Source organism: Bombina bombina, chromosome 4, assembly GCF_027579735.1.
Source record: "Bombina bombina isolate aBomBom1 chromosome 4, aBomBom1.pri, whole genome shotgun sequence".
Classification (NCBI taxonomy): Eukaryota; Metazoa; Chordata; class Amphibia; order Anura; family Bombinatoridae; genus Bombina; species Bombina bombina.
In genome coordinates, this window is record NC_069502.1 from 1,111,791,913 (window position 1) to 1,111,813,371 (window position 21,459).

The 21,459-nt window shown below is 36.7% G+C and overlaps 1 protein-coding gene across 1 annotated transcript in view; it reads right to left on the reverse strand.

Moving 5' to 3' along the window:
- The window catches only part of KCNH1 (potassium voltage-gated channel subfamily H member 1), an 867,393-nt gene extending 862,845 nt beyond the window's left edge, over positions 1-4,548 (reverse strand). The window contains exon 1 of the mRNA XM_053712386.1: positions 4,470-4,548. Coding sequence (XP_053568361.1) covers positions 4,470-4,548 — 79 coding nt within the window. The remainder of the gene's footprint in view (positions 1-4,469) is intronic.
- Positions 4,549-21,459: the final 16,911 nt, after the last annotated feature.

Here is a 21,459-nt window from a genome sequence, read left to right on the forward strand (position 1 = left end):
TTTTCCCTTAATGTGTTTACAATTGCTTTTTTTACCAACTGCAGAGTAAAAAATGTATGAAAATTAGCTTTTTAAGGTTTATTTCTGTATATTAAAGCTCTGATTTTGTGTTTTGAAGCCATAGCCTAATAAAATAGGTTGAGCTTGTAGGTATAATCAGATCTCATTACTGTATCACATTGTGCACATATACCTGCTTCTTTATCTTATATCTGTCCTTAAAACAATCACCAATACTTTGAGAGAACAATGGAAAAATCAACATTTTATTACCTTATCTCTGCTTTATCACACTGGGAGTGTAATTTCTTCTGCTGGCTGTGTTTACAAAGCTTATCTATAGCTGGTACGCGCGGCCACAAACTTTCAGAATAGGTGGGGATACCACATGCTAAATTAACCATTTCAAATGCCAATATAAGGGTAAAGAAGCTACTTGTAAACAATTTAATACACTCCAGCAGGTAAAGTGGATCATAGGGAACAAATTAAAGGGGAGAAATTTTTTAAGTAAACTGTCCCTTTAATATTACATTCTCTAACGAATTAGAGCATGTCATTTTTTTTTTACTGTTATGGCCCTTTAAATGAAGACAACACCCTTTTGCGAGACACCTGGTTCTCAAGGTAAAAACTGCCATTAGAGAATTATGAATGGGGCTTCATAGTACAGACAAGATGTCTAGAAGAATCCCACAAGCCCAGAGACCTTTAGCTAATCTTGTTGTCTGTCTCTCTCACTCTCTCAATCTCTATGTATTATGTCTTCTCTCTTTCCCTCTCACTACCTCATCTCTCTGTCTATATCTTTCTGTCTCTCCCAGTCTATTGATCCCTTCCCAGTTAGCTATCAGTCTTTTTTCACTCCCCTCTCTAACTCCCACACTCTACCCCCCCCCCCTTATTTATTCTCCATGTCATGTTTCTTTAATGATTTCTTTATCTTCTTCTAAAACTTCCTTCTTGTATTTTCATCTCTCCTGCTCTTTGTCAATTCCATAATAAATCATTCTTTTATGGTTATGTTTTAATTTACACTGATATACCTCCCTTATTTTCCAATTGTGATCATTCTTTTTCAATCTTTTATAGAGTATCTTTCTCTGCACATCTTTGTAGTTATATCCTTTCATGTTACTTTGCTGCTTCAGTTTAGCACCATCTAGTGACATATGGTCATGCTGCTATGGGCATAATGTCAAAGAGTGAAAACAGAAAAGCACTACACTTTTCCAACTATTTATTAAAATATCTATGATGTTAATACCAACAGCAAGTACCAACAGCAAGTACCAGCAATTTAACTTTCTTATTTCCTTTCATATTTACTAAGGGGAACTGTAATATTTTTGCCATCAAATAAAGATGATATATACTATATATATATATATATATATATATATATATATATATATATATATATATATATATATATATATATATATATATATATAGGATATTCCTGCTGAATAAACATACTATCCCCTGTTAGGCTTGTGAAAACCCTGGCATCAGTTGTGAATTCTCTAAGCAGCTTTTGTTTACACTTTTTCATACATGTAAAAAATAGGAGGTGTGTGGGTGTATATATATATATATATATATATATATATATATATATATATATATATATATATATGTGTGTGTGTGTGTGTGTGTGTGTGTGTGTGTGTGTGTGTGTGTGTGTACTGTGTATGTTTGTTCATGTGTATGTCCCTTGCATAAGCTAACATAAGAAATAAACAACTTCCATTTTAACATGTTGAAATAATATAATAGTGAATAAATGTGTAATATTGGAAGTATATTTTGTAAAGAGAAAATAAATAATTAATACAGAGAGAGAGAGACTTAATAAAGATCTTCAAGAAATATATAAATGGCTTATTAAAGAAACATTTATAAATATTTTACATTTATGATATTATTTGAAGCTGATATGAAAGACCCAAAGAATTTTAAGTGTAAAGTAGATTAACAAACTACTTAACAGAAACAGCAGTGAATGCTGGAGGTGCTAATTCATTATTGGTGGTAAAAAATAAAGGTAGAAAAGCAAGAAGATATGAGATCAACCTCCAATACGACTCTTCACTCCTTGTTAGAACCCCCAAATCTTATGGTTTAAAACCGCCACTGAACAGCAGTAAACACAATAAACAATTTCTAGATAAAATAAATGTATTTGTTATTCTTTTATAATCTAAACAGGACTGCAGCTGATTACTTATATGATTATAATAACTTGCATCAATCTCTGGTAGCCAAGGGGTTAAAGGAAAGAGAAAATGAAAATAATTCAAGACCAGCATACTGTTATCATACAGATTAGTTAACTAATTAATAATTTATTTAATGAATTAATCAATTATTTAATTAATTAATTAATTAATTAATTGCACTTACACAACATAAGTTTATTTGTTTCTTTAGTGATCTATATTGCCCAACATTAGGCATCCAGTCCGCTTCTTCTTTAAAAAAATAAAAAATCACTGCAAATGCATAAAATATATTTCTAGCTAAATATTTTTTTCTTTGCCCATCAATTGAGGATAGTGATGATGCTGTGGATTATAAATAACTTTGCATTTATTGTGTTACAATGGAAACTTGTAGTGTGAGTACTTTAATCAGTTAATGACCCAGAAGGCACAAAATGGGTTTCCAATCATGTGTTCCTAAATTGTATAAAATCATTTCCATTTTCAAGTCTCCATTGTGAAACAGAGACGAATTACCAAGCAGGGGGATTTCTATGTTACAGTTATATATAAAGCACCAAGGATTTTATTTTCTATTTTATCAGAAAGCAAGGCCAACCAGCTGACCACCAATATATCTGTATAATCAAATAGTCAAATTCACATTGAGATTATTAAAAGAAAATGTCTAAATATTATTGTATGTACATTTAGGACGTGATTTTGTTCTATTATTTTAATTTATCATTAGAAAAGTTTTATATGCTCTCAAAATAGCTTAGCTATATAATCAAATACACACACATATATATATATATATATACAGTATATATATAGATAGATAGATAGATAGATAGATAGATAGATAGATAGATAGATAGATAGACATATGTGTTTTTATATATATATATATATATATATATATATATATATATATATATATCCCAGCTTGTTCTACAAAAATGGCTAAACTCAGAAATCAATTGTTAATAAAAAGTGTTGTAATTATTTTAGATCATATATCTCTCGACTGAATTAATTTGGTGTCTTAATTTGAAGAGATATATTATCATTATAATAGTTAAGCTATATATAGACATCCATTGTAGCTAAATCTTAAATACCAATCTAGAAGCACCAATAGCTTGAAACTGGAAGAAGAAATTATATCAAATTGATGTATATGTGTCACTATTATAAGCAATATGTAAGCTTGTTAGTAATAGAACCAACTTAGAAAAAAAATATGTGATATGTAAGTACTATATATGATCATATAAAATCAACTCAGTTTTGATTTGTACAGTAACTTATGAACCCATATGAAAGATAAATCTTTAGAAATGTGAATATTTTCATAAAAAAAAACTTTAAAAGAAATTAATAAGTATAAAAAATAGAACTATTAGAGGATTATGACTTCGGTAAGTAGGTACATATATTAGAACGCGAGATGCAATAAAAGGAGTGCAGTACTGGTACCACATAGACAGCCCTGAGTCATTCATTCCCCCTTTGACCTTACTCGATATAAAGAACTCAGCTTTAGAGGACTTTTATGATGAGTCAGGGGAACAGTACTCTCGATGTGAGATTTACCCTCACAATGCAAATTGCACAGTGTCTTTCTTGAGCAATAGCTGTAAAAAAAAACCCCATTACGCGTAAACTTATTTCAGAACCACGACTGTGGACAGCACCCTCACAAACCATGACAGCACTGCAGCTCTTCATTTGACTTAAAAATGACTTAATCATCCTGGGTAGATAAATATCAAGCAAGTCTACAGGAGTATGACTAAAGTAGGGGATCCCCACAATCACTAAACAGACTATGAACCAAGAAATAATAGCTGATGTTGCAAGTACCAAGTGTCTTCTCTACTGTAGCGCATCCCTCACACATCATGCTACAAACCTCACACAATTCTATCAGTTGTACAGTGATAGGGAAATACTACAACAAATAAAATCATTAAATGTTGTCTTTACTGCTTTATTACCTTATTTTGGTTTCCCACACTTAGCTTTTCTCATTGAATCACTTTTGGGTCATTTAATATGCAGAATTTATTTTGATTATATTACAAAAGCAAAAATAAATACAATCCCACGATGGTAGTGTACTGCAAATTAATTAGGCTGAACATCCCAGTCATTTGACGACCAGCTAAGTCACCTGCATCATATAATTCCTCCAGGCATGTTAGCTCTGTCCTGGGCAGAGGTTAAAGAAGTGTAATAAATGGCATTCCAAGTCCTTACCATTAGATCTCCGGACAATATTCTCCAAAAATGTATTTTGTGGAGCAACCAGTCCCCTTCGACCTCCGGCCATGGCCATTTTAGCTGTAGTCCTCAGAGTGGCGGTGGGTTGGTAACAGCTGCTCCTGTTGTGTGTCTTTCTGAGGTCCTCATGGTCCTAGCTGGGATCCAGCAGTTACTGGACAAACAGAAGCTGCTTTTGTGGTAGCAGTTGTCCAGCCATCCTCTCCAACACTTCTCCTTTACTTAATACACTCCTCCTTTGCCCCCACTCACCCCTTTCACACCTCCCACCTTCAGGACCGGTGTATCACATCCCGTATCCCCAGTAAATCCTGTATCCCTGTGTCTCCTGCAGGAGTACTCCGCTGCTAACCCCTCCCTGCATCATACAGCCTAGCTGCCTTTTGTTCACTTAAGGTGGATTTCTGCAGTACTGCTCCCAAACTAATGAAAATGCTAAAGCTAATACATTTAAGGGACTTTAACTAGATATCAGTTTTCAAGGATACCAGAATTAAATGTAAGTAGCTTAAAAGCTCACAGCTATCTGCTTCAGTGTTAAAGGGACACTGAACCCACATTTTTTCTTTCTTTTTTCAGATAGAGCATGCAATTTTAAGCAACTTTCTAATTTACTCCTATTATCATTTTTTTTTTGTTCTCTTGCTATCTTTATTTGAAAAAGAAGACATCTAAGCAATTTTTTGGTTCAGTACGCTGGGCAGCACTTGTTTGTTGGTTGTTGAATTTATTCACCAATTAGCAAGAAAAACCCAGGTTGTTCACCAGAAATGGTCCGGCATCTAAACTTACATTCTTGCTTTTCAAATAAAGATACCAAAAGAATGAAGACAATTTGATAATAGGAGCAAATTGGAAAGTTACTTAAAATTTTGGGTTCAGTGTCCCTTTAAGCAAATAATATTCTGCCTGGTTAATTATATAATAAATTTGCATATATGAATAGTTAATACACAGTCATGTAAGGTGTGTGTAATTTACTCTGGAATTTTACAAGTGACATATATATATAAATTGTCAGTTACTGCTGGAATATCCCTGGTAAAGCACGTTAACCAGATAAGGATTAGGGTGGCCGACGTCACTTTACCTCCATCGATACTTTCAATAGATATCATGATTGCATTGACTTGCACTTATATTTAAAGTTATGGTTTGTTCTCAAGTGAAAGCCAAAACTGTGCTAGAATATTTAGTTTGACTTAAGCTGCACAAAATACATGTAAAATATATATTAAATAAAGTATTACACACATATTGACACTTTATAATAAAAAATATATAATTTAAATATTAATAATTAGGTTTTAAAGAGTTTAAAGGGAAATTATATATGACAAGGTGTTTGACTGGGAAGTGTGTGTATATACAGCATATGTGTACATATGTGAATACATGTGTATTTATGTGTTTATATGTTTAAATATAAACACACATATATATATATATATATATATATATATATATATATATATATACATATCTTGCCCTATATTTATACCTATATACTGTATCTAGATGAATATTTACAGATATATATATATATATATATATATATATATATATATATATATATATATATATATATATATATATATATATATATATATATATATATATATATAAAACACAAAAAACCCAGCACTCACTAGCAGATTCACAGCAATGTTTAAAAGCAAAACTGGGGGAAGTCAGTTACATTTGGCGCCAAAGGATCAAGCCCAGGACCACGACAAGGTCTCCCCCTTCCTGGGACCCTAACCAGCACCCACACAATGCATACTTCCAAACAAACCAACTGGGAACCTCCCAGGGTGACACAGGATTTTGTAACTAATATATAGCAGTTTGCAATGTGCAAAATACATGCAGTATTTTAAAAGACTGCATGTATTTTGCACATTGCAAACTGCTTTGATGCCTGTTTTATATGAAGCTGACTGATGTAATCAACCGAAATACTTTGAAAAAAACTGCACCTGCGGTTTCCAACTAACATTTGTACGCTGAATTGATACCTCATACCAAATTGAGGTTAAAGAATGTGAGCATTTTTAACATATTTAATAAATATACGTTTTTAAGCTTGCAAACAGTGTTGCACTATTTTTTCCACCTTTGTATTCCCCTATCTATGTGTATGACACTACGCGATATTGGGAGAAGACAAAGAGATTCAGCTAAGAAAGGAGGAGAGAAGAATAAAACTTTCTACCACACTGAGGAGGCAGAGAAGCGGTTGTTCGGGATTGCTGAGGGACAACTTTATCTTAAAGGGACGCATTTACTTACCTCATAAGATTGAGGTTGAATCTAGTAAGTGGGCACTTACTTCTAATATTTGGATGTCACAAGTTTAATACACATTTGGGACTGATTTAATGGTGTACTTTGTTCAAAGTTACCCTGTATGTGTTTTTTTGCATCTACTATATATGTACAAATTATGAGATTATTTGCCTTTGTATACCACAGAAGAAACAATAACTGACATTTATACTCAATATCCCTACTCACCTAACACTGCAGTAAGGCTATAGGATATTGTAATATAGCTATACGGATACTATAACCCAGGAATTATATGTTAAATATAGTGGTGAATTAAATAGTATACACCTGACCTTGATCTATATAATATCTTCCTCTGGCACTAAAATTGTATTAACACTGGTCATTTTTCTCTGAGCTGTGCGCCTGAATACTAACCTTATCACTCATATATATATATATATATATATATATATATATATATATATATATATATATATATATATATGTGTGTAAATATTTATCTAGATACAGTTTATAGGTATAAATATAGGGCCAGATTACGAGTGGAGCACTATCTTAACGTGCGCCCCAAAAAGGGGAAAATGTACCCGTTTACGGGAACACATTAAATAACCAGTCATTACAAGTGGCTGGTTAATGCTACCATGAATTTGCCATTTCACTTTGCACTAAGCACAATTAACCAGAGGTCAGACTTTGGATACTGGGAACCAGGGATAGTGCAGGCATATAACTAGATTTATTAGAGAAATTTGATTTAACTGGAAAACGTTCATCCCCTCCCTCCAATACTTCCTCTTGGTTAGACAGAAGAGAGACTAAAACTGCTAAGGTTTCGCTATCGGCCTCACTTTCTACTGGAGTTTCTTTTATTTTTCCTTTTATCCCTCCAGAGTTTTTTAAGGACAAGCTTTATAGCAAAAAGATTTATGTCCTTGGTCACCTCAAATTAGTCTAGACCTGAAGCAGGGCAAAAGGACAAGCCCTTATTAGTTAATATTTCTATATGTGCTTTATTAAGGGTAAAGGAAGAAAGATTAACCACAGTTAGTTTGTCCCCAGTTGGACAATTCCCTAAAATAGATCTTGCTGTTATTCCCTCTGAATCTCCTGTTTCTTCCTCTTCTCCCCCTCCCAAAGCGAGTGTCTTCCCTTATGGTACTTCCTCCCACCTCTCCTTGTCCTTCGCCCTAAAGGGACCCCCGAGTCCATAATAGCTCTAATATTACCGGTATTATGATCAAACTCACTGTCAGAGTTATGAGTGCTGGAATCATAAGACCCCCTGACTGCTGGTGGGTTACGGTAAACATACATTCTACCTTTCTTTTGATCATCATTATCAATTATATGGAAGAATGTTTCCCATTGGCAACAATTTAACAATTTATACCTTAGCAAATAAGTGCAATAATATGTTGCAGATTTATGCTTCGATAAGTTATCTGCAGTCCTGTTGTATTTTGTTTTTCTTTCTATTACAGGTTAAAGTAACAATGTATATATTGATAAGTATGTATTTGTGTAATGTTTCTTTTCTCACTAAATGTCATGTCACATAATGGAGTGAGTGAAATAAATAACTCCACCTTCCTATGTAAATTGGAATCAAGGGCTACTTAAGCCAGGAGATGGAATAAGGTTGCTTTCTGACGAAGCCCCAAAGATGGCCCATTGAGAGGAGGGGTGAAATGTGTCATTCCCGCTCACCTGAGCAGACTGGTTGAATGTTAACCAAGCTCTCCATGCTGTGTTTTCATTTGTTTTGCAAATGGGTCAAGTGCTTATGTTAAAGCACAGAGCCAGTGGCAACTACACAGCCTGGACACAGTTTCCTGGGAAAGTCCTTAGGACAGGAGGAATCAACGTAATTTTCCATTACAGAAGAGTTGTGAGTGGAATAAGGCTTACTCTGTGCTGAACAGAAACTGTATGTATATTATTCATCTTTCGGATATTGGAGCGTGCAGTTGCACTATGTGCTCCATCTACATACTATGATTCATTCCATTTTATGATAGTGTCTACATTTGGGACCTTTAAAGGGAGCGTGCTACGGCACTTAAGTGCTCCCTGATTTTCATAACTACACATTGACTGTCTATTTATTTGTAATCTCCAATGTTTTGGCATGCCATAAATATTTATGTAATGTATAGTATATAATGTAACAGAAGTCTGTTCAGGTAAATTTTGCATTTGCAAGTTCACTTTTCGTTTATGCTTCAGCTACACAGCATTACTCTGTATAAGGGATTTCACTGAGCTCTATTGAAGCTGTAATAAACTTATGTTGTTTTTGGTGCAACTTATGTCACACTTTGGCTTTTGTTAATTTTCTCATCAGCCCTATCTTTATATGGTATATATTTTGTATAATATATATTAGTTTTATATATATATATATATATATATATATTAGTTTACTCACAGACCAGCACTCCCAATTAGTTTGCAGCTTCCAGGGTGCTCTTTAACATCAAAATGTAGACAATCCAACATAAAGGCACTCACAGGTATTGAAAAATAATGTCCGTTATTAGTGACGTTTCGGGGAGTTTAACCCCTTCCTCAGACCATAAAATTATATTACATATTAACAGACTTACCCCATACTGATACCCACACCATGCAGTGACAAATCCAGGTGAGAATGCACAGCGGCGTTCCATTAGCGCAACTGCGAATACTCCAATGGTCCTTGATGGCATCCCACCAGGTCCAAATTAAAAAGCAAAGTGAATAGTGTAAGCAACCAACTTAGCGTGCTAAGGTGCCTATTTATCAAATCTCTTGCGGACCTGATCCGACAGTGCGGATCAGGTCCGCAAGACATCTCTGAATGCAGAGAGCAATACTCCGTATTCAGCATTTCACAAGCAGCTCTTGTGAGCTGCTGGCGCAACGCCACCCCCTGCAGACTCGCGGCCAATAGAACACCAGCAGGGGGTGTCAATCAACCTGATCGTACTCGATCGGGTTGAATTCTGGTGATTCCTGTCCGCCTGCTCAGAGCAGACGGACAGGGTTATGGAGCAGCAGTCTTTGTGACCGCTGCTCCATAACTTGTGTTTCTGGCGAGTCTTCAGACTCGCCAGAAACACGGGCCATCAAGCTCCATTCGGAGCCTGATAGATAGGCCCCCAAGTAACCATCTTAGCGTATCAAGCTGCTAATAGGTCGTCACAGTAAAGATCGTGGGACTATATGCATAGGAGGTAAAGGCAGCTTGCATTATTGATATAAGTATATGCACAAAACAAGCAGTTATTTGGCAATAATGGCAAATCACACATACACAGTAGCAGTCTATATATATAGTAATATGTCATATGTTAATAATGGGTGCTTGGATAGGTTTGCACTATGGATACCTCTAATAGCAATAATGTATATATATATATATATATATATATATATATATATGTTGCGGGTCAAGTCAGATATTGGGTAATCCTAGGACTACCCGGGAAAAACGGACATTACCCATGCGGCTGTGGGTAAAGCTCGATGTATGATCATAAATCCCTTCATAGTGCGGAGTCACCGCATCAAACATATATAGCATGCACTGTAATTCCCCATCTTCACTATCTTTTTTTACTTTGCCCGGGAGGTTCAAGGTGGGCGAAGCCCAATTGTAAACCTCATTCCCCAAGGTTCACATGGGGTGGATGCCAGAGGATCAGCGGGCACCTTCCTTGAACCCCCAGGTGGAGGCAAAATAAATAGTGTAGATGGAGGAATTACAGTACATTGGGTTTTACCCAGAGCTACTTGGGTAATGTCTGTTTTACACGGATAATCCTAGGATTACCCGGATTTCTCGCTTTACCCATAACACATACATATATATATATATATATATATATAAACATATTTAGACATGTATATGTGTGTATCTCTAAAGCCATTTGAAGCCTTTTTTCATATCTTTGAGCCCTTATAACTTTCTCTTGCATTTTTATTAGATAGTGCTATTATGAGTGTAAGTGCACTTTTAAATGTAATTTTAATATGTTTTGTGCAAATTTTTAGTCGAGCGTAACAGTTACCCACAGCTCTGAGGTCAGACTATCCCTATATCTCCCACATCACACATCTTGATGCAAAATATATATTCACAAACATCCTAAAATCTTCAATTTCCAGCAAACTATTAGAAATCAACTTGAAAATACTTCAGAAATGGTATTTAACCCCAAATAGACATACTCAGAGCAATAGATGTTGGAGATTTGATGACTCTAAGGGCACTATGACGCATGCCTGGTGGTCATGAGCACTGATAAATATTGTATGGGAGGAGAATGTGTTGGAATCCTCTACATTTCTAGTACTACAACTTCAGTTAGACCCTTGTCTATGGCTCTTTAACCAAATAACTAGATCTTTTACCGTGACCCAAAGAAAAGTTTTTAATATTCTGAGTAATAGTATAAAATCCCTAATGGCACAAAAATGGAAGACCCCTGAGGTTCCAAGTATAGCACAATGGATATATAGGCATGATCAGATCTTAAAACTTGAGGAACAAATCTAAATTTATATACGATCAGATGCTAAGGGACTGTGGGACACGTAGATTTTACAGAGGTTCAAGCGATGTGTGAACTTCTCCTAATACATCGTTAAAGGAACAGTATAGTCAAAAATAAACTTTCATGATTCAGATAGGGCAAGAGAACAACTTTAAACAACTTTCCAATTTACTTTTATCATCAATGTGCTTTGTTCTCTTGCTATTCTTAGTTGAAATCTAAACCTACGTAGGCTCATATGATAATTTCTAAGTCCTTAAAGGCTGCCTCTTATCACATTTGCTTTTCACAAAAGGGAAGTGCTAGTTCATGTGAGCCATATAGATAACATTGTGATCACGCCCGTGGCTTGTGGCAGACACAGGGCTAATTGGCTAAAATGCAAGTCAATAGATAATAAATAAAATGTCATATGATCAGGGGGCTGTCAGAAGAGGCTTAGATACAAGGTAATCACAGAGGTAAAACGTGCATTAATATAACTGTGTTGGTTATGCAAAACTGGGGAATGGGTAATAAAGGCATTATGTATCTTTTTAAACAATAACAATGCTGTTGTAGACTGTCCCTTTAAAACTAGACAAACTTTAAAGGGTTAAGGACGTAATGATTTATGCGCTTAGAACAGTTTGGGCAGAAATCAAGTGATGTTTTATTTTATTATATTTAATTTAATTTGTGTATATATTATTAATACTGTTATGACAGTGAGTAGAGCACAGCTAGGTTAATCTTTAAAAGTAATTATTGTTAGTTTATTAATGAAACAATGTTTATTTACATCATTTGTATAACTGATTTGTTGGAACATTGTATGTAAAAAAGGATACAAATAAAATAAAAACATTTTTTTTTTTTTTAAATGGTGATCACCTGTAACTGTAGCTACCAGGGAGATTTAGCTGAAGGAAAAGAGGATCTACTGAACACAGGATATTATTATTAGAAACAGTAATCACTTGCCTACCTGTACACCACAGAGATATTCTATAGAGGGGAGCTTTTTTGGTGTATCTATTTCCCTTTTGTTTGGCTTGGAAGGAAATGTCACCCCTTGTGAAATTGCCTCTTTTAAATGAGGAATCATATGCCCTACTAATTTGCAGCTGAACACGCCATTAAAAGGACAGGAAACCCTAGTTTTCTTTCATGATTCATATAGTGCATACAGTTTTAAACAACTTTCCAATTTACTTATATTATCTCATTTGCTTTGTTCTCTTGGTATACTTTGTTGAAAAGCATACATAGGTAGGCTCAGCAGCTGGGAGCTAGTTGCTGATTGGTAGATGAACATACTGTATATGCCTATTGTCATTGGCTTACCAATGTATTCAGCTAGCTCCCAGTAGTGCATTGCTGTTTCTTCAATAAAGGATAACAAGAGAATGAAGCAAATTGGAAAGTTGTTGAAAATTGTATGCTATATTTAAATCATTAACCCCATAACTATCGATCCGGAGGGTGGGAGGTGGATGGGCCACTACACAACAGAATGTTTTAAAAATATATATTTATGTATAAAAAAAAGTGGTTGATGGTGGACACTAGTTAAAGGGGGAGTGTTACAGAGCTGTTTGGGAGGGGTCAGGGAGGTTGGAGGGTAAAGGTGGATCCTACACTGCAGAAAATATTAAAAAATATAAAAAATATTTAATAAAAAAATTTGCCTTCAATCTTTGTACTGGCAGACTGTCTGCAGCACCAAGATGATGGTGACCAATGGGGGTGAGGGAGGAGAGGTATCAGGGAGGGATCAGGAGGTGGGAAGTGTCAGGAGGGAGGGTAATCTCTACACTAAAGCTAAAATTAACCTTACAAGGTAACTGATTAACCCCTTCACTGCTGGGAATAGCAGAAGTGTGGTGCGCAGCTGCAATTAGCGTCCTTCTAATTACCAAAAAACAATGGCAAAGCCATATATGTCTTTTATTTCTAAACAAAGGGTATTCTAGAGAAGCTTTTACAATCATTTGTGTCATGATTGCACAAGCAGTATGTAAATAATTTCAGTGAGAAACCCAAAGTTTGTAAAAAAAATTAATGATTCTTTTTTTTTTATATGATCACATTTGGCAGTGAAATGGTTGCATGAAATATACCTAAATGGGCCTAGATCAATACCATGGGTTGTCTACTAGAAATATATAGCTTTGAAAGGTAAATAAAAAACAAGGCTCTATTACTGTTTAATTGGAGTGATAGCAAAAAACGCTGATATTTTGGGCAATTTCTTTTCTGAAAGTCCCAGTAGTGAAGGGGTTTAAGAAAAAATGTGGGTTTCATGTCCCTTTAATGGTGAGCACCTTTTTGGTTGGTGGAGGGGGTTACTATCGCTCCTTAAAAAAATGTACAGAGTTCATAAAAAAACTATTTTGAGAAGTAGAGGGGCCTCCCTCCTCATTAAAGAGGTGCATGCAATAAGTAGCAGATTATTACAGTAGGAATTGTTTTTAAAGGGACATGAAACCCAAATTTTTTTTCTTTCGTGATTTAGAAAAAGCATGCAATTTTAAACAACTTTCTCATTTACTTCTATTATCTAATTTGCTTCATTCTCTTAATATTCTTTGCTGAAAAGCATATCTAGATAGGCTCAGTAGCTACTGATTGGTGGCTGCACATAGATGCCTCGTGTGATTGGCTCACCCATGTGCATTGCTATTTCTTTAACAAAGGATATCTAAAAAATGAAGCAAATATTATAATAGAAGTAAATTGGAATGTTGTTTAAAATTGTATTCTCTACCTGAATCATGAAAGAAAAAATTTGGGTTTAGTGTCCCTTTAACTTTATACTTGGTGATGTGTAGGGTGGTCTAGACTCTACGGACCCGAGGACCCTAGTACCTGACATAATAAAATAAACCAAAAACAAAACCAAAAAACAAGAGCATTGGTTCTTTTTTCAAATCAGAGACCACCCACCAAGGGGGCTAATGGGTGGGAATTATAAAGGTTAAGGTTGTAATTCTCTCTCCTCCCCCCTAACAATACATAGGTGTGCAATACTCTGTTTTCAAATTTCTAGATCCGTGTTGGTTCAGCTGCCAGGTGGTTGTAATAGCAGCATTGATTTGACTTTGGGTGTGCTAAAGAAGCCCTCAAACCCTATTAAAATATTAATATATCATAAGCCACTTTATTTTAAAGAGGCATAGCCCACAATTCAAATAACAAGATTTGTGTCCTTATAGACCGTTATAATCCTTTCATTGCTGATATCAGGGTTCATAAATTCTTGTTTCATTAAGAAAATTCAAAATTGAAAACATAATGAATAATGTGCCATTAACCTTAACTCTTTAGTGATTGGTTGACATGGAACATCTAATTTGATTCCCAAAGGTCCACTCTTGTTCTGGGTTCAATCAAACCATTTGTCCTTGCACAGAAAACCTTGGTATATTCTGCCGAAAACTAAAGGGACATGAAACCCTTTCTTTTTCTATTATGATTCAGATGGAGTATACAATTTTAAACAACTTTACTTTTTACTTCTGTTATCTAATTTGCTTTGTCCTCTTGGTATCCTTTTGTTAAAAAGCATACCTAGGTAGGCTTAGGAGCGGCAAAACACTACTAGCAGCTAGCTGCTGATTAGTGGCTGCATATGAGCCTCTTGTTGTTTTGCTCACCTGATGTGTTCAGCTCACTCCCAGCAGTGCATTGCTGCTCCTTCGACAAAGGATACCAAGAGATTTTTTTTAAATTGTATACTATATCTGAATCATGAAAGAATAAAGTTGGGTTTCATGGCCCTTTAAGATCCTTTCCAATTGATCAGATCTTAGTTTGCAGAGCTTTTATTAAAACATAACATTTTCAATTCAGTTGTTGCTTATCTGGTAATTAATATTTACACCCATGTATACTCTGCAAAACTGGGAATCTGGCAGTGTATCTCTCTGGGGAGTTGAACTCCTCTCCTCCAGGGCCTGATGATATAAACCTCCCCACTCAGATGAGATGATATAAAATTACCCTTCAGTGCTGCGAGATCCTAGCCCAGTGCAATATAGCACTGCATGACATCAGAGTTCTGCTGCATTTACACTGTGTGCTTTGTATTTTATATCACTTTACACTTCAGATTTGGTCCTTTCAAGTGACATGAAACCCTAAATTGATTCAGATAGAGCATGCTATTTTAAACAACTTTCCAATTTACTTTTAATGTCAATTTTGTTTCATTCTCTTGGTATCCTTAATTGAGGAAGCAGCAATGCACTTCTGGGAGCTAGCTAAACACATTAGTAAGCCAAGGAAAAGTGGCATATATGTGCAGCCCCCAATCAGCAGCTGGCTACCAGTTTCTGAGCCTACCTAGGTATGCTTTTTAACAAAGGAACTAAGCAAATTAGATAATATTTTTAAAATGGAAAGTTATTTAAAAACACACACACATATACATACATACACACACACACACACACACACACACACATATACATACATACACACACATATGCATACATACATACATACATACACACACATACACACAACCAAACACATATACACACATACATACACACATATACATACACACACATGCACACATATACACATCACACACACACATACATACACACACACACACACACATACATACACACACATGCACACACACACACACATATACATACATACACACACATACATACATACACACACACACACACACACATACACACACCCACATATACACACATACATACACACACACATACACAGATACATACATACACACACACACACACAAACACACACACATACACATACATACACACACACATACACACACACACACACAAACACACACACACTCTTACATACACACACACATACACATACATACACACAAACACAGACACACACACACACATATATACACACACACACACAAACACACATACACACACATACATACACACACACACATATACAACACACACACATATACACACACACATACACAAACACACACACACATATACACACACACATACACAAACACACACACACACACAAAAATACACACACACAAACACACAGAGACACACACACACACACATACACAGTTACTTATATATTAAACTGGAGAATCATTTGTTTCTAGAAGGGATATGTATTAGGGGAAGCAAGATATGCCCTGTGTCTGTCACAGATAAATGTACTAAACTCCTAAGGAGAATTATTTGTTGATGGACTTTCTGAAACACTGCATTAGCTATGCCCAAAAGGTAAAATGTAGTATTCCTGCAGATTTATAAGTGCTGACAAGTAGATATTCAGACTGCTGCTTGATTTCATTGTGTCCCAAATGCCAAAAGTGATAATGTAGCCTCAAGTTATAAAAAGAGTATCTTCTGTACTATAATTATGACATAAATTCACTACAACATTTGACCTGCATTATTTACACAAGTAGAGTCCGCTGGCCGTCTTTTCTGGACACTCTTGGGCTAAAGGATTTTCTGCAGTTTGTTTTCCCTCTAATAAATATAAAACATCTTAAACATGTCCTAAAATGATTTAGTAGACATTGATAAGAATTGTTTTCACTACAAATGACCTCTACCAATAAATAAAGTTCAGAGACTAATCGTTAACATTTTCTATTTCATTTTGCAATCAGGAACAAAAAGTACATATCCATTAGGTACGCTTACAAAATAATTTTAAAGGCATCGAAAAACTTAAATAAACTTCCATTGTTGGTACTTCTGCACAAAATACCATGTCTTCTTCACTAGAACCAGCTTAAAGGGACAGAAAAGTCAAAAATTAAACTTAAAGGGGTACTAAACCCATTTTTTTTGCTTTTATGATTTAGATAGAACATGCAATTTTAGGCAACTTTCTAATTTACTCCTATTATCAATTTTTCTTCGTTTTCTTGGTATCTTTATTTGAGAAAACAGGAATGAAAAAAAAATGAAGCCTACATTCAGCAAGCGCTACCCATGGTGCTGAACCAAAATAGACTGACTCCTAAGCTTTTATTCCTGCTTTTTCAAATAAAGATACGAAGAGAAACGAAGAAAACTTGATAATAGGAGTAAATTAGAAAGTTGCTTAAAATTGCTGGTCTATCTGAATAATAAAAAAATGAGTTTAGTGTCCCTTTAAATGGATTCAATAAAAATAAAATCCTTTGTAAAAAAAAAAAGTAGTCCTAGGTGAGCTTGGGAGGGTGCACATGTCCTTAGCCATCTGTCAGCAGAGTTTAAAAAATAGTTTATAGCAATGTTATACAGTAACAAACACTGCTGCCAGATGGCTAAGTAGACGTGCACGCTCCTGAGCTCTCCTGGGATTTCTCTTTAACAAAAGATACCAAGGGAACTAAGCAAAATTGTTAATAGAAGGAAATTACAAAGTTGTTTAAAATTGTATATTCTATATGAATCATGATTGCTTAAAGGGGCAGTCTACTCCAGATTTTTTATTTATTGTTTAAAAAGATAGATAATTCCTTTATTACCCATTCCCCAGTTTTGCTCAACCAACACAGTTAAATTAATATACTTTTTTACCTCTGTGATTACCCTGTATTTAAAGGGAAGGTCAATTTAGATGAATCGGTGCTTGGTTTTTAATGATCCTATTACAAACAAGGGCACTTTAATTCATCAAAATTGACATTTCACTTGTTTACTTCAAAAACGTACCTATTAATCTTGACAGCCGCACCAGTGATTCCCCCAGCCTTCGGAAGCCTCTTCATACATCAGAAATGATGAATCCAGCTTCCTCCAATCTCGGCTCCTCCCCCCCCGGGGGAATCATGGCCTGAGGCAATGCCATGATTGGAAGAAGCCGGATTCATCATTTTGGACTCATGAAGAGGGCTTGCAACAGGTGGAGGAATCGCTGCAGCGGCAGTCAGGATTAAAAGGTAAGTATTTGAAGAAAGCGAGTGAAATGTCAATTTTGATGAATTAAAGCGCCCTTGTTTTTAATAGGTATATTAAAAACCGGCACCGATTCATCTAAATTGACCTTCACGTTAAGCCTCTGCAGACTGCCCACTTATTTCAGTTCTTTTAACAGACTTGCATTTTGGCCAATCAGTGCTGACTAATAAATATCTCCACAGGAGTTATTTATGAGGAATAACACCGTTCCCATTGACCCCAATGTAAAGGCACTTTTCAGTGCCGTTTTTTTCTAACACTTCACATCCGCACACTTTAACCCCTTAAAACTACTTTGTGCAATTATATTTTGAAAAAATAAAATTGCTCATTTTTATTAATAACAAGGAACAAAACCAGGGGCATATTTTGGCCTAGACAAATAAGGCACTTGCCTAGGGAAGCAGATTTGGTGGGGGGCAGCACTTTGTGAGTCCCACTACACACACTCACTACACACTGCACTACACATGTGCACGTGCTACACACACATATGTAACGGGGTTTGGCCTAGGCCCACAATTACCCCTGTGGGTCTTTACCCCAGCTACCTCCATGTGCTCTGCAGGCTGATCCTGAGTCTCCGCTACCTGGGAGTTGGGGTACATGACTGTGGCAGTGCCTCCACCTGACTGGGCATCCAGGGCAAGAATGGGTTTCCCAGACAGGAACATAATAAATAACTACAACACACACAGTAATAACAGTAAAACAGTATGAACATGTATTAAAGGATTATGGTAAATAAAAATAAGGCAAGAAATACAGTGGCTAACTAACACACCGACTCTCTCTAACCGGGCCCAGCACCCTCCCAAACCACCTGCGAACCCACCCTCAGGCTTCACCCTAATGGCTGATGGGTACCAGTTGGTGCACATAAATGTTGGGGCCCTTTAAGGTAATCCACATGCATTTAAACAGTTGCAGCTCATAGGAAACTGCAATCCACAGGAAGAGCTGTTTATAAGTTTATGTGATGGACAGAATGCCCTGTCAGTATGACAAGGAGAGAGGATACTTCTTACCACTGACAGGATTCTGCACAGGCTGAAAGAAAACTCCAAGGTCTGCCAGTCATTTACTTTGTCTGCATTCTTCTCCACAGCTCTCTCACAGGGTCAGACTGCAGCTGGCAGCATACACTAAATCAGCAGAGGAATGCTGTTACTTTACAAGATGAAGTCTGCAGCTCTCACACAGCCAGGCCTCACACACACCTTCACTGCTCTGACATGTCTGCTTCCTCCTGTGTCTTACACTCTTCTTTCAGTTTCACTTGATCACATGACCAACCAGTCTAATAGTTGCCTAGGCAACTTCTCCTGCAGAATGTATACAGGTGCAAATGTTCAACAGGAAGGGCTACATTCTCCCCCTTGTAAAATCCTTGCCTTCCACTGGCAAGGTTCCACCAAGAGGTAAATTGAAAAAACAAAACATATAAATAATAATAAATGCACTAACAGTCCTATAAACAAATGTTAACTATCTTACAGTTTATTCTAGTACAGAGAGGTTCCAACATTCATAATGTCCGCAACCGCATACAGTAAATCAACCATTTTAGATTGTACCTGGGGCATATGTACATAACTGGGTTCTCCGACTTGATCGTAAGTAAGAACCCTGGGAGGCTGTCGTATTCTAGTACCCAGTCTCTGTTCTCTCTGAGGAAGTCCAGAATGTTCCTGGGAATCTTCAGCTCTGGCCACTTGGGTGGGGAGGTCACCAGATGCTTGAGACCCTGGCTTTCCCATGATACAAGAGTCTCCTTTTGGGGTCCCAGGCACAAAGTTGGGGCTGTTGGGATTCAATGTAGAGGAGGCTAAGGGAGGAGAGGAAGGAAAGTGCTGTGTTTCCTCAGCAGGAGGAGACCACCATTGATCATCAGCACTAAGAGCTTCTGGGGTCTCTACTGCCTCATTTTCAGGACTCTCCGTTGTGCTTTTCTCCCATTCACTACTACTCCCTTCCTCTTCATCGATATAGGCTATTGGTAGTAGATGGTTCCTATGCCAAGCTTTGATCCGGCCTTCTGGGCCTTTTATATTATACACTGGCAGCCCCTTTAGCTTAGACACAACTTCAAATAGGGTATCCTTCCATCTGTCTGCTAATTTGTGTTTCCCAGGTAGCCCTAGATTCCGGAGGAGAACCTTATCTCCCGCTTGGACTTCCTGATGCTTCACTTTGGTATCGTATCTTCTTTTGTTGCGTTCCTCCATTTTTGCCGCAGCTTGAGTGGCCAACTCGTAGGCACTGTGAAGGTTTTGTCTGAGGGTCCTCACATACTGGAAGTGAGAGTCTGACTTTGTACCATCTGGGGACACCCCCAACCGGACATCTATCGGTAGTCTGGCTTCCCTTCCAAACATTAGGAAATAGGGTGAGAATCCTGTAGACTCATGCCTTGTGCAATTATATGCGTGGACCATGGCTTCTACATGCTTACTCCAGGACCGCTTCTCTACTTGTTTCAGAGTCCCGAGCATGTCTAGGAGTGTCCTATTAAAACGCTCAGGCTGGGCATCACCCTCAGGGTGGTAGGGTGTTGTTCTGGACTTGTGAACCTGCAACATATCCAGCAGTTCTTTGATCAGCTTACTCTCAAAGTCTCTACCTTGATCAGAATGTATTCGATTGGGCAGACCGTAGTGCATAAAATATTTCTGCCAGAGGACCTTGGCTACGGTCACAGCCTTCTGGTCTTTAGTGGGAAAAGCCTGAGCGTATCTGGTGAAATGGTCTGTTACTACCAGAACATTCCCAATTCCGGTAGTATCATTCTCAATACATAGATAGTCCATGCACACAAGATCCAGGGGTCCTGTACTTCTCAGGTGGCCCATAGGGGCAGCTCTCACAGGCAGAGTCTTTCTCTGAATACATCTTCTGCAGGTCTTCACATAATGTTCAACATGTTCTCTCATGCGAGGCCAATAGAACCGGTCTTGTACCAGGCCATAGGTCTTGTCTACCCCAAGATGCCCATGTTGATCATGGAGAGCTCTCAGGACCATTCCCCGATATCTATGAGGTAACACTAGCTGCTTTCGACCAGGGTGGTCATGGTATTTTATAACTCTATAAAGGATTCCATCTTCTAGATGTAGTTTACTCCATTCTCTCCGGTACAAATCTCTTTGTCCAATGGGAAGGGAGCTCAGTAATTTAGGGTTCTTGGCTCTCATTGCCTTGAGGACT